The 14,259-nt window shown below is 41.5% G+C and overlaps 1 protein-coding gene across 3 annotated transcripts in view; it reads right to left on the reverse strand.

Annotated features, from left to right (window-relative positions):
• Nucleotides 1-14,259, reverse strand: part of dnm3a (dynamin 3a) — a 46,663-nt gene that overhangs the window by 12,226 nt on the left and 20,178 nt on the right. The window contains exons 11-16 of one of the 3 annotated variants that reach the window (XM_038306902.1): nt 13,095-13,181; nt 12,915-12,985; nt 12,776-12,836; nt 12,042-12,068; nt 9,777-9,890; nt 3,392-3,501 (exon numbers count right to left, since the gene is read on the reverse strand). In XM_038306902.1, coding sequence (XP_038162830.1) covers nt 3,392-3,501; nt 9,777-9,890; nt 12,042-12,068; nt 12,776-12,836; nt 12,915-12,985; nt 13,095-13,181 — 470 coding nt within the window. The remainder of the gene's footprint in view (nt 1-3,391; nt 3,502-9,776; nt 9,891-12,041; nt 12,069-12,775; nt 12,837-12,914; nt 12,986-13,094; nt 13,182-14,259) is intronic. The other 2 variants (XM_038306903.1, XM_038306907.1) reach the window with 2 other exon arrangements.

The raw sequence follows: 14,259 nt of genomic DNA on the forward strand, positions 1-14,259 counted from the left end.
TGCTTCTATTCAAGAGAGAAAAGACATGTTGTTGTTGCAAAGGCTAAAATAATTGAACAAGGGCTGCACTAACGATTATTTTGTAAATTGATTAATCTGTTGATTATTTTTTCAATTAATCATCAGATAGCCAAACGTTCCTTAAAGAAGATTTTTTACTAAATTAAATAAGGTGAAACTAAAACTTTTTCACTTGAGCAGTTCTGGATAGAGCATACTGACAAACAAAAAAATGTTTAAATCTTATATGCAAAATATTTTTTTTTTTTTTTACAATTTTGGTATAATTACTGCTCTAAGTGGGTCGCTCTGTCACCTTAAGGCATGTTTTATGGTCTCTATACTCCAATTAACCATTATTTCAATATTTCATTATTATAATTAATTGTTTCAGCCCTAAATCAAACAATTTGATTGTTACAGGTATAATTATATTATCTATAGCATTTTTTATTGCTATTTTGATTCTGATAAATAGACTATAGGAAAAAATGACTAAATATTCCCAACATATTAGTGCAGTTTTAAATAGCTTTGGTTATTTAGTCGGGCTAATTGTGTGGGACCTCGCCAGCCAGAAAACAGGAAGTAAGGCAATAAAGGCCAAACACTTAGAAATAAATAGTTATTAATATTCTATATTGTCCAACTTTACACCGTTATTTTCACCACATCTTTAGGCAGGGGCGGATTTAGGAAATTTGGGGCCCTAGGCAAAGACAGGCAGGGGGCCGTCTGAATTGAGAAGACAACACATAAAACAGCCCCATTCTCCAGATATAGAAATGTTTATAGAATAGACATCCATTATCTGTTCTAGGTTGTGTCCCTCTCTTCTTGTCCCTTTTCTTCTTGTTTTCCTCTCTATGTTTTGTACTCAGCTGACTTTTCATGCTGTCTCTAAAGGAATGAAAGATTTTTTCCAAGCACTAAGCTCACTTAGCTGATTGCTCCTTCCTGTGTTTCCAAAAAGGCCAAAGTAAATAACCCAGTCCTTCTTTTCACTGTAGACAAGCCATGATCTGCTTATCTGTTCTCCATTTTTCATTTGGATGAAATAATAGCTGCATGAATCATGACAGCAGACAAGATAGAGGAGAGCAGGAGGCGGGGTTACCAATCTACTCGCTCTGGAGAGCAGAGTTCGCTGCTTTTAGATGTTGTCTCCAAAGTCTCCAGTAGCAGAAAAAAGTCTCTAGATTTGGCGCTAGGAGCTTTTTTGAAAAGTGGCTAAATATAGCGACTAAAGCGCTAAGTTGGCAACACTGCTCTTTGCATGGTTTGTTTTCAAATGGTTTGCTGCTGTCTGTTTGGACCTTTCTGAACATGTGCAGCAAATGGACTGATCCAATATGGTGGACACTGAAGGGGGGAGCTGAGACACACTTAATATTATCAGCGTTCTGATGGCATTTTAGCTAAAGGATTTTTATCAAAAACATAATTTATGTGCATAAATAGGTAATATTTGTATTAACCATACAGGTAAACAGAGTTTTATGGGCCCCCCAGGAACTTGGGGCCCTAGGCAGCTGCTTAGTATTGCCTAATGGTAAATGCGCCCCTGAGTTTAAGGGGCACTGATGCTACTGGATGCTTGCTGAATAAATATAAACAAAAGAAGGACTTGGTTTAAAGGCTAAAAAGATTATAAATCTGTTCTGTAGGAGGGTCAGGCAGCTCTCCTGCATCATGTGCATCATGACTGATGTCATCTGGAGATATTTCCAAACACCTACTTTTCTCTTTAAAATCTCTGAAGCTAGAGCGTAGGAGCCTTCTTACAACCACTTTTCAGGAAAACTGCACCACTCTCCCTCCTTCTGTGGCGCCTCATTATAAAGACTTTAAGCCGTGGGAATGGTATCATGTAAACACTGAGGCCTTGGTATACCTCAATATCAGCTAAAGGGCCTTAATGGAAACATTGGGGGATTCATTCATCTCAAACCAAATCAAGTACTTGACAACCTTTGCTGCGATTACCGTCATACACCTTCGCACTCGCAAAGCTTTACTTTGCTATTAGATATCACACCCACTGTAGTCCACATTGCCGTCTCTGTGGAAACAGCACAGGAAAGTAAGGCGCTGGAGCGGGCTGTGGCCCATCTGTTGAACATTTTTCTTTAATCGCTCAGTTGTTTTGTTGTTCCCTTTTCACATTCGGATCATGCAGCAATTAACCTCAAATATGCGAAACCTTGGTGTAAAAACATGGGAAATAAAGAGGAAACACTGGGAAGGCTGAATAAAGAGAGTTCTATAGGAAATGGGCTTTCAGTTTGTGGGCTTATAACGGGTCTACGATGGTTGAGACTAATAAGTCAGGGCGTGGCGGCGAACGGACAGGGAGTTAGGCCAAACACCACAATACTAGAGGTGCTATTACGCTATAATAAAGACACCAACATCTGTGCACACCAGTGAGCACACGCTATAAATGTTCTCTAGTCTGATTTATCACATACATCTTGATTTTCACTCTTGTTTTCGTTGCAAGTTTTGGTAGTTTTTTTTTTGTGTTTTCCCCCCCCACTCTTCTTTGGGAATTTCTGCAGAGCCACAACCGCCTGAGATTTGAAGTTTCCTGAGGTTTTTGATTACTGTCAAGCAGGGACAAAGCAACAGCTATGTCTGCACCCCTTCACACACAAACTCAGAAAGAGAAACAGAGACCATAAGGGCTCAGAGAGAGTGCTGGGGGGGGAGCGGGGAAGGAGGGGGCGCCACAGGACAGAGTCTGACACATTCCTGGCTGATGGCTCTGATATTCTCTCTCTCCCGCCTTCTTTCTTCTCTCTGCTCCTCCAATTCTTCTCTCTCCCTCCTTTTTGTGGTGAGTCGAGCAATTCTTTCCAAACATGAGCAGCCTCATCTCTGATCCAAGCTCTCTGGCTTTGATTAGCTGCTTAATGAGCCTGCCGTCGGTATGCTGCGGTCCACAGGCGCGCTCTTAGCAGAGACGCATACACAACGGCACAAACGGCTGCAGGCACCTTCAAACCCCTGGTTTTGTGTCCTAATCCAGCACAGAGCAGAATTACAAACAAAGCCCATATGCTTTGGTACAATCAGTCAGGCTTTGGGTCAGCTCCAGCTCCTAAACACTGTTTATTTCTCAACTGGTTCTGTTTCACACACATAAACTCTGCCCTCAGCAGCCTGGGACCGATTCCAGTACCCAACGTTTGAGTCCAAAGCTGAATGAGAGAGGGTTAGTGGAAGGGCACATTATTGCACTAACATCCCTTCCTCTTCTTTCGTGGACACTGTCCACCCTCATAAAATATCACCCAAAAAAACTTGAGCACCCAGGTGACAAGAGCAGCACTCCCATTTCTGACTCAGACGCTGACTCATCCCCATGCATGCAAGCGCCCACACTAACCTTAACTCCGTGTTGAAGATAGCAAAAACAAATTTGCTGGACATGAAGCCCTTTCCCACATCTTTGAGCTTTAAGTTTTCCAGGGGAAGCATGTACTTCTTCTCCTTCTCCTGGAAAAGAGAGCGCACAGAGATAAAATTTGACAGAGGCACGCAGAGTAAAATATGACATCACAAAAAAGGCAACATTAGTGTTGATAGCAAGAAACAACAGAGACTGAACGCGGTTCATTTAGGGGCCAAAGATAAAAAGTTGTCTGGTAGTAAATATACCCTCCCGCCTTAAAGACTGGAGGGCAAGGAGAGGAGAGGAGTAGTGGCAGACTACTGTATTAGTAGAGCAATCTAAAAGGTGCGGCACACATTTATATTTAGGCCCTTTTAATTATAATATCCCAAAATAAAATCCAGAGCAACACCTTTAGAAGTCACCTAGTTACTAAACCACCTTATAATTTAATCTTAGTGTAAATTTAGCTGTTCAGTATAGGCCTTGGAGGTTTATGACAACATCAGTAAACATACAGTATTGTAAAAACCAAGGATCATGTTAAGAGAGAAGGGATCACCATTAGTTTAAATTAATGTTTAGATGTTAAACAATATCCAGAGCTTGGAACACCTAAAGCCGGGCGTACACTGTATGATTTTTTGCCCTTTTCAGGCCGATATTTTCAAGTCGTGCAAGAATTTTTTTGAGGGGGCTGACTTTCAGCCTGATGGTGAGTGGTGTAGTGCAGGGGTCCCCAACCACCGGGCCTCGGACCGGTACCGGTCCTTTGGTCATTTGGTACCGGGCCACACAGAAAAAAGTATATATATATATAATTTATCGACGAGTCTGAGTGATGTTTTATTTTGAAAAATATTTTTAAAAATGCGTTATTCTCTCCCAATTCCATCAGACGGTGCATCTGTGCCTCTTGACACAGGTTAATTCAGTTCAAGAGTCATCCTATCTATAACATCCTATCTTTGTGAAGCGGGATTTTCTGCGGTTACAGCGACCAAAACAAAGCTACGGAGCAGACTGGACATCAGGAGCACACTTCATGTGTCATTGTCTCCGATTACGCCCAGATGGGACCGGCTTGTTGTTTTATTTTTATGCTGTTTGTATTTTATTTTATGCCAGTCGTATCATTTTAACCCCAAACCCCCAACCCCCCCCCCCCACCAGGCCGGTGAAAATATTGTTTGACATATAGCGGTCTGTGGTGCAAAAAAGGTTGGGGACCGCTGGTGTAGTGTACAATGGGTAACGAGGGGAGATCAGCCTCTAACGACCACCTCCCCCTCAGGAATAGTAAGGTCGGGAGAAAATCAAACATGTTTGAAATTCAGTCAGCTGTCATAAGGTGGTCGTGGGTAAATCTCTCAGTGGGAAAACAAGGATTCTTCTTCTTCTTCTTCCTCTCAGACGGAAACGCAGAAGCATGGCGGGGGTGCAATGAGTGAAATGGAGTTCTTTCTGTAAAATTGACAGACCGTAGTAGAGCCACGTTTGTCTTTTTCCAAATAAGTCGTCGTCGTTTCTTTTTAGGGCTTTCAGCACAAAATTGCACAAATTGCCAAAGCAGCTCGTTTCACTCTAGTGAGCTTCATATTCCTCTTCTACTAGTTTGGCTTCTGGATAGACGAGTCCGAGTAGTGCCATCTCACTGCGGAGCAAAGTCCCACCTGGTTTTTAGACGTTCAGTCTGAGCAGGTAGATCGCATCAGTGCGTCGGGTCACACAGTGTGAGAACAAACATCGTGAGCTGGGAACCTTTAAACCCTGCGGTTTGGTCGTACAGTGTGAGCTTTAGCTGCGTGCAACGATTGAGAAATTTGTAGTGTATGCCCGGCTTTAATGAGCAGTCTAAGCTATTCTTCAAACACGACAGAAATGAGACAAACAGCCAGACTGGAGCAGCTGCAGATATACACAGCTCAGGTGGAAGGAACCTCTGTTAATCTATCAAAACTGGTCTTTAAAGATGAGCTTTAAGATTCAACTCAAAGTTAAAAAGAAACCTGGAGGAGAACAAAAGGAAGGAAGTTGCTCTGATCAGCTGAAATCAGGATGGATCTGGTCGGCCGACGTGGAAAAAAGTCGGATAGAAAAACCAACACTTTGCATCAACCCTAACACATGATTCCCTCCTACATAAAACAAGATGGGGACAGTATCATGCTGTGGGCTTTCATGGAAAAAAAGAGATTTCCTCCAAAAGCTCTTTAGCTATTATTCTCAAGTGATTTTTACAAAGTTTTGACTTTTTGGAGACTGAAAACAAATAGATGCCAGACCTTTAAAGACTTGAAACACTTTGTAATTTTAGTATCTTTTTCAGTCCAAACTACTGCATGTTGGCCGATATCATAGTATTTCAGTTAACATTACATTTATTGTTTCTTTAATGACAGAAGGTAAAAAAGAGTCATAAACACTTTTATGATGTGCCTTTAGTCACTCTTAGGTAAAGACGAGACAACAGAGACACCAAAGAAGAAAAGCAAAGCGATACTAATAAGATTAGGAGACCCTGAGTGAAGGAAGAAATAGCTGAAGGAGTTGAGAAGTTGGTGTGAGGAGAACCAGACGGGATGGAGGCAGGGAATGATGTAGAAGTGAAGTGGGGCGGGAGGCAATGAGGGGAGTACAAAAAAAAACAAGAAAGATGCCGGGCCCACATGTGAAAGTCATTAATCAGGACTAAAGCTCTAACACAACATTTCTCCTGAAATGCAGCCCTTCCCCCTCATCTTTCTTCCCCAGCCGTCTGACTAACCTTGGAGAAAAGGCCTTCCAGATAGAGCAGTCATAGGAACAACCACGGCTTGTAAAGAAAACGACGGCATCAACAGAAAGTCTCAGAAAATCTGCTAACATTTCTGGGTGTTCTGTGAGTAAAGATGTGCAAATGTGTGAAATGAGAAATGACACTACATTTAGGTCTTCCCTTTCTGAGTGCTCCCCTGAACCCTATGACTCTCTTCCTTTTCTCCCCTTTCCTTTTTTTTCCCAAAGAGGCCCACTTCCTGTAACAGACATTGCGACGCGATTGGCGCTCGTACAGCAACATCTGGGATCGCTTTAGGGAGAGGGGAGGGGTTTGGAGCGAGTATAGGGTGTTCTAATGGGGCTGAAGTTGAAAGTATAGATGTAAAAAGAGAGGAGGGTGAAAGGATCGGGGATGACTGAGTGATAGAGGGAAGTAGGTCTTACACCAGTAGACAGGGAAACTTTGAGGAACATGGAAAGCTGGGGAGGCAGTAGAGAAGAAATGGCGAGAAAATCCAGACCACTGCAAAGTTGAATCCCCATGGGTTCCATCAACCCATATATGGCTGCTAAGTTCCTCCCTTACTCTCTCTCCTTCTCTCACTCCCCTTATTTCCTTATGCCTTCCCAGAGTGAACAGGCAGATCTCTGACTGAATGAGCGAATGTGCCACGTCAAGACTGGATACTAAGCTGGGACACGGTCCTACGGACAAGCGGCCCGACAACCACTAACATCTGTGCGGGATAGACGCCTAAAGGAGTGGATGTCTGAAACACATGAAGACCTCTTGCCCCTTCAAGCTGACATCCAGACCGGAGAACTGGGGGGAACAAAAAAAATAAGAGAGGAAACTTTTCTCCAAGCCATCCTCAGCTTCTGGCGGGACAGCTAGCAGACGACACTGATGGAGGAGGCGAGGCCGGGATAGAGAATGAGCTCCTGCTCCGTCATCCCAGTGTTCAGACTACCTGTTCAGGATCTTTCTGGTGTACAGTAGTCTGCACATTGGTTAGACTGTGCATGGAAGAGCATCAGCAGCTTAGAGATGAGCAGCAAGGACAACATGACAGCTAGCATGTAGTCTTTGCTTAATGTCTATGACTGTCTGGTTTCTTGCTTTAATCTCTGTCATTCTTTTTAACAGGGTGTTGAATTTTTTATTTTTTTTTTAAACATAATCAAGTCAATATCAAGAACCAATCTGAATTTTGTAGATTTTGCGTCTTGTCTCTTAAAGTTGAGCAATGTTTAGGAGAGCGGTATTACAAAAATAACTGTCTTAAAGTGACCACTGTTGGGATCATTTCTCAGTATTAAAAGTAAACTTTTTGTATCAAGGCTATAAACTATATTCTTTTTCAGTTTTTTTTTTTAATAGCTTTTTGCTTTAGTCTCTGCATGTGCATCTGGATTGCAACAAAACAGCTTTTTCATGCAGAAATGTACATTTTATTAGTGCATGCATGTGTGTAAGTCATGTCCAGTAGCATAAGAGTGGGTGAGAAGCATTGTGCATCAGAGCTCTGGTGTTTGGAGCTGTCTGCTCCTCTTCCTTGAAACTAATAGATGGGTGATATGGAACAGGCCTCTCACAACTAACACTCACACACACTCACACACAAAGGAGTACATCTAGATTGATTGTATATAGGTTTGAGACGTCTGTTTTTCTTCAGGAGATGCCTGGTGGAGCCCTGGCAGTCGAAAGGCGGCAGAAATGTGTGTCTGCTCAGCGTGCTGTTGAGTTTAAACTCTGAGCTATTATTCTAGACCCTCGGCATTAAGGTCGAAGCAGGGAACAAAATGCATAGAACGCAAATGCAATTCACAGCTGGATTTGTTAAGCTTGGACACTTGTGGTGAAATGACCCAATAATGGTTAGTGGAAAATGGTAAGGGAGAATGGAGATGGAGTATTTGCTGTGGAGTGGGAGGGGTGGGGGGGTTCTGCAGTATAGAAACGGCCATGTGGGATTTCTCTGGGCAGATCTTGGACGCTGGTGTTTGGACAAAGCTTCAGATTTTCCAGCTAGGAATGTGCACAGTCCCAGAGAGACTGCCAACCACAGAGGTGGTGGAAGGGGGGGGGGGGGGGGGGGTGTTAGGGGTGGGCAGTGGGGTTGGGGGGGTTATAGAGCCAGACTAAGAGAGACAGAGGAGTGAAAAAGGCAACAGGGGCACAAAAGTGAAATGAAGAGAACCAGCATCCAAATAAAAGAGCGAGGTCTGTGGAGGTGGAGTGGGTGGCAGAGTTAGGAAGGCGGAAACAGAGTGAGAGAAGAAGCAGAAGTTTGATTTGTGCGACTCCGTATGTGTGTGCGACTGAGTGTGAGTCTCACACAAAGGCCGCAGATCCCATCTACTGTGATAACACGCGTGACTGAGAATGTAATCAGGCCTTCCAAACACAAACAGCTGAAAAACCTCAGAGCAGGGAGGGGATGCAGGCATTGACCAATAAATGGCCCGGCTGAGCGCCAAAAGCCATTCATGCTACTAAAATGTAGCTGGTAGGTGTTGGGATGTGTAAGCATCAGGACGTTGTTGCTCATATGTGACCAAAGGGGAATTGGTGTGCTTGTCTTCATATCATTCCTTGCAGATGTTGATTTGTTAATGCTTAGTAAGGTCACACCAGCAGAGGCCACTTTTACGCCGTATGTGTACAAAATGCATGCCTGGGGCCGCGCCTGGAACACTGCGTTCAAGCAGTCTAGTGTTTATCTGAAAAGTGATCGTGTGTATGTCTGAGTGAGTGTATATTTTCCTCTGCTATTTGCATGCCACTTTGTTTACATCAGAGCCAGCATGTGCTCTGTATGCTGTGTATACAACTCAGACCACTCAGTGTTAGTGTGTGTGTGTCTTCGCTTGGCTTGGGGCAGATCCAGCTGTGTCAAAGTGAGCCGCTCCAAATGCCTGAACTCCCAGAAGAGGAAGAAAAGGGGGAGTGAGGGGGGGGGGTGCAAGGGGCGAGCGAGAGGAGGAGGAGGAAGTGGGTCCGTGAAATGAAAAGGAGAAATGGTGGGGGTCAACTGCAGGTCCAGGTGGACCTGGACTTAGCTGGACCGAGTGAAGAGCTTCAAGATGCTCTCTCTGTTTTTCCAAATATTACATTTACAGCTTTTCTATCAAGATAGGGTCAGTCTTATTTATCTTTGGTACATTTCTTTCCATCTTCAGGGTTTTCATCTGGAATCTGAATGTTTACGGTCCCTTTGCAAAAGCTGCTACGCCTTTTGCACATTTTCCAATCTGCATCCTAATACTCAGTCCATCCCTATTCCAGTGACATCAGCAGTGACCAAATGAGACTGTTGTGGTGTGTCTGCCTGTCTACACTTGCTGTGCAGACCTTCTGCTCCTGTACAGCAGGCACAGACAGGCAGACAGATGGCAGCCCCACTGACATCACCTTTCCTCAACCTGTGACCACTACAGTTGCCACTCTGTCTTGAAATACTGTTTCAAGGTGTGATAAGTTTTATTAAAATGTGGGTTAACCTGATGTATTGCTGTGTCTTGGTTTCAATATTTTGTATGAAATCTACGACCTACAAAAAATTTAACTTATTTAATCGACATTTAAGTATAAATATGAACATTAAGGTCTTACCTCTTCATCCTTGTACCAGGACAGGCTTTCTGTAGAGAGGATGAACCAAAACTCCTTTGCTCCGCCTCTCATTATGCCAATGTTACTGATGGTCAGCCAGCCCTTATGAATGACCTGCAAGAACAACCAACGAGGAGCTGAGATAACAAAATGGCAGCACATAGTGAAGGATTTGGTTTGGAGAGAGCTGTAAGATGAAGCACATACAGCAGGGAAAATAAGAATGTTTCTGGACTTTAACGTATTTCTAATCAATTTCTAAACTTAAAACTCACTCCAGATGTTGTAACAATAACTGATGCAGTAAACAAAATCAACAAAATATTAAATACATTTGTGTAAAGAAGTAGAACAATGCATAAAAAATAATAATCAGTGGGAAAAAAAATAGCTGAAATCTGTGATACTAAGAATTAATTCTGGCCTCATATCTATTATAAGTTCTACTTTAGTGCTTACAAAAATATTTCTCATGAATAACTTATCATGCAAGGAAAAAGACAAAAGCGAAGTCTTTGTTGCACAGAATACAAATAATACTCGTAACACGCATTTCCCAAAATTTTTGAATTTTTCATGCTGGATGGTTTTGGACCATAATCCAGAAGTGGATAAATCAGAATTTAATCATGAATTATTCACAACTAGAGGCTCCTACTCATTTTCTGACAGAAAAAAAGAATAATTACAATAACTGGCTGGTTAAAAAGTTCAATTAATTTAAATTCATTTAATTTATATAGCACCAATTGACAACACGTCAGTCAAATTGATTCAAAGTTTTCTATCTAAAACGACTCATTGACTCTTCAGCAATCCCTCACACTAAGCATGCTTGTAGCAACAGTGGAGAGGAAAAACTTCCTTTTAACAAGAACAAAAACCTCTAGCAGAACCAGGCTTAGTGTGATGTTACGGTTTTTAACCTTTAAAAGAGTAAGCATTTCACTGAACTGCAATGTTCTCTATGTAAAGTGGAAAACTAATGGACACCAGAGAACATGGAAAAGAGCTTCAACATCTGAACAGTTTGTGTTAAAAAAAAAGGCCAAAATCACACCTGAGAAATTCATGAGACTAGTTTCTGTATTGAAGAGGCATCCTGAAGTTGTCACCATCAAAACAGACTTTTTACTTGAATATACTATATAGTTCTGTAAATTTGTTCTAGAATATTCCAAAAAACTGGACTTTGCTTTCCAAGTTGGAAGACGTTTCGCTTCCCATCCAGGAAGCTTTTTCAATTAAAAATGTCATATTTAGCCCTGAGTTTGAAGCTTTATTCAGTTGCCCCAAAATTTGTTTTGGCTTAAAAAACATGCAAATTGAACCAGAAGAACAGGTCCGCCTCTTAGGACGCTTCGAACTCAACGCTAATTCTGACATTTTAAATTGAAAAACCTTCCAGGACTGAAAGCGTAACGTCTTCCAACTTGGAAACCAAGCCCAGTGGATTGTTTTTCTATTACTTTTTTGGAACAACTATCACCTGGATGACTGAGAATCTTCAACAGCATATTGTTCAATAATAATTTTTCTGTGCAAATTATTACACATTAACTAATGGTTAGACTAATTTATTCTTTTTTTGTGTGGATTGAGTTGTCCCGACATCAGGTCTGCCTTTTATCAGTGAATAAAGACAAAAATTTTCAATAATTATTCTCTCCACTGTAAAATGAAGGGAACAGGCCTTCCTGATAAGAAGAGAATAAACAGCAAAAATACTTGAGAGGAAAAAAGAAGTTTGTTAGAATTAAGAAGCTTTAAGATTAATAATTTTCCCATTGCATAAAACCTCAGATATTTTACCACCTGTTCAGCTTTACTAATCAAAGAAAACAAATGATAAACAGGTAAAGGCTTGGAAGGAAAGATAAAAATGAACCAGCTTGTCTGGAAAAAAAAAAAACAGGATGGAAGAGTCCAGTATGGGTGGCAGACAATGCACTACAGAGGAAAGATGTGCCCTGAATAAAAACAGAGGAAATAGGACATCATGCAACGATGTGACACATGTACATCCCGCAAATAGAAAAAAAAAAGTCAGAAAATCTGTACATCATTTGAAAATGAGAAAAGTTCAGCACATGCATATTGTTATGCTGAGGCGGAGTAGATGCTGTTACTGTGAGGAAAAAAGTAAAGAGGTCCAATGGAAGCAGCATGCAGACCCAAAACCTGAATCTGAAACACAATTCTTTAACAGAAGAAGCGGCAGTGAAGAAAAAAAAGAAAAAAGGCAAAAGAAAATGTTTCTCCTACTATTCGATTCGGGCGAAAAGCTGAACCCTGTAGAAAAACAAAAGATAAAGTTAAACCACCATTAGAATGAGGTCATCTTTTTTTTCATCTTCAGTGTTTTGGGGGATTTCCTGTTGATATGGATCCTTTTTACACGAGCTGCTGTGAAAGCTCTGTGCTAAATTGTGTAAGAGCATGATGTTCTTTTTTTTTTCTCCATTTGATTTTCTGTAGGCTGTGGTTACGATCTGCTGCTGTTGAGCAAATACTGTCAGCTTCGTCCTTAAGGTTCCTAACGCGAGGCAACAGAAATGTGTTTTCAATTATTGCTGCCTTTGGAATAAATGTGTTATCCATAAATCACAACACACTGAGACGAAAAAAGAAAAATGACTTGCTTCCTGGGAAAAGCCCAAAAAAACAATTATGGCTGCATTGCAGGACCCCAGATCCCTGCTCACATAAAACAAGCTTATTTGAAGCTACCACAGCAGAACAACTCCCACTGATGAAGAACGCATGACACAATGATATAAGACTTCTATTCAGTAGGGAAGAAAAGGTTTAATGCATCACTTTTATTACAATTAAACCATTTTATATCGCAGGAAAATGAACTTAGACGGCCTCTTTAAGGTAACTCGTTAAATCCATCAATTATTTTGGAAGAACACCAACATTTATGAACTAACAGGTTTAATTTCTGTGATAATAATGAAATAACAGGAAATGATGCATCTCTGATTAATCATTACCTGGTTCCTTGCATTCTGTCCTGAAGAGTTCATATTGCTTTGGTTGTTCCCCTGCTGGGAGCTGAGAGGAATGAAAACAGCAAATTTTTACTCCTCGTTTCAGTTTACATTTCATTATAATAGAAATGCAGTAACTCACTTAGTGAAACCAATAAAGTCTTCATGCTTGGTGTTTATGTAGGCGAGCTGGATGTCAATAAGCAACAAGACCTGAACAGAGCAGACATTAATCGGAGAAATGGGCCGTTATACACTTTGTTGTTTTAGATAAATGATCTCAAATATTTTTCGTTGCACTGTGTGAACGTGTGTGAGCAACCTGCTCTCTGCATTTATTTTCCTGCTCTCGGATTTCTGTGATAACAATCCTCTCCGTCTCTTCCCGTAATTGGGGGAAGGCGCTGAGCTGCGGGGAGAAAACAGAACGGAAATCACCAAGGAGACGGCTTCGACCACGCATTCATATACAGCAAATATATCTGACTCTAGATATGTACAACGCTTTCAAAAGTATTCACAGCCCTTTAACACTGCATCATCATTTATAACGTGTGTTCCAGGTTCCGTCCAATTTTTGTTTTCTTTCACACATAGTATCTCTATCTCTATAGTTATGCTGCTATAGGCTTAGACTTCTGGAGGACATAGGGACCCCTTTTTCATCAATCTATCTCTATTCTCCCACTCTGCAGAATCTGTTAGTTCAATCTCTAACGTTCTGCTCTCTCTGCTTTTTCTCATAGTAGCTTCATCTGGTCTGTTCCTGTTTGGCTGTGACTCCATCCTGGAGAGAAATATCAGCTGTGCTGCTGCCATCAACACCCTTGTTTATAGATGCTGGAGATCGGCCTGTTTTCCAGTGTAGTCCTGTTTCTCTGACTGTGACTAACTTGATGTGCTCTCTTCATCCTCTGACATGGGAGCTGGCTCGGAGCTCGTCTGCCTGGCTGTGTGTTTCCTGGACGGGGCCGCCTGTGGAGCTGGTTGACAGTTGCCTTTTGTATCTATGCTTCTTTTTCTATGTCTGCTTCTGTCTCCTTGAACCCCAGTGGGCCTCAGCAGATGGCCGCTAACACTGAGCCTGGTTCTGCTGGAGGTTTCTTCCTGTTCAAAGGGAGTTTTTCCTCTCCACTGTCGCTACAAGCATGCTTATTGTGAGGGATTGCTGAAGAGTCAATGAGTCGATGCAATCAGCTGATTTTCCTTAGATAGAAAACTTTGAATTAATCTGACTGGATGATCTGGTGAACTGGAAAGTGCCTTGAGATGATGTGTTGTTAATTGCCGCAATAGAAATAAACTGAATGAAACTGAATTAAAACTGGTGTCATCTGACCAGAGGGACTTTCTTTCAACTACGGCTTCAAAAGGCAGCGGTGTGTAGTAACTAGTTATATTTACTAAGTTATATTTAAGTTTATATTTATTTATGTTTTTAAGGGGTAGTTTTTCTGTATTGTAATATTTTATTTTACTTAATATGA

This window comes from Cyprinodon tularosa, unplaced genomic scaffold, assembly GCF_016077235.1.
Source record: "Cyprinodon tularosa strain WSP-4 unplaced genomic scaffold, ASM1607723v1 ctg597, whole genome shotgun sequence".
Classification (NCBI taxonomy): domain Eukaryota; kingdom Metazoa; phylum Chordata; class Actinopteri; order Cyprinodontiformes; family Cyprinodontidae; genus Cyprinodon; species Cyprinodon tularosa.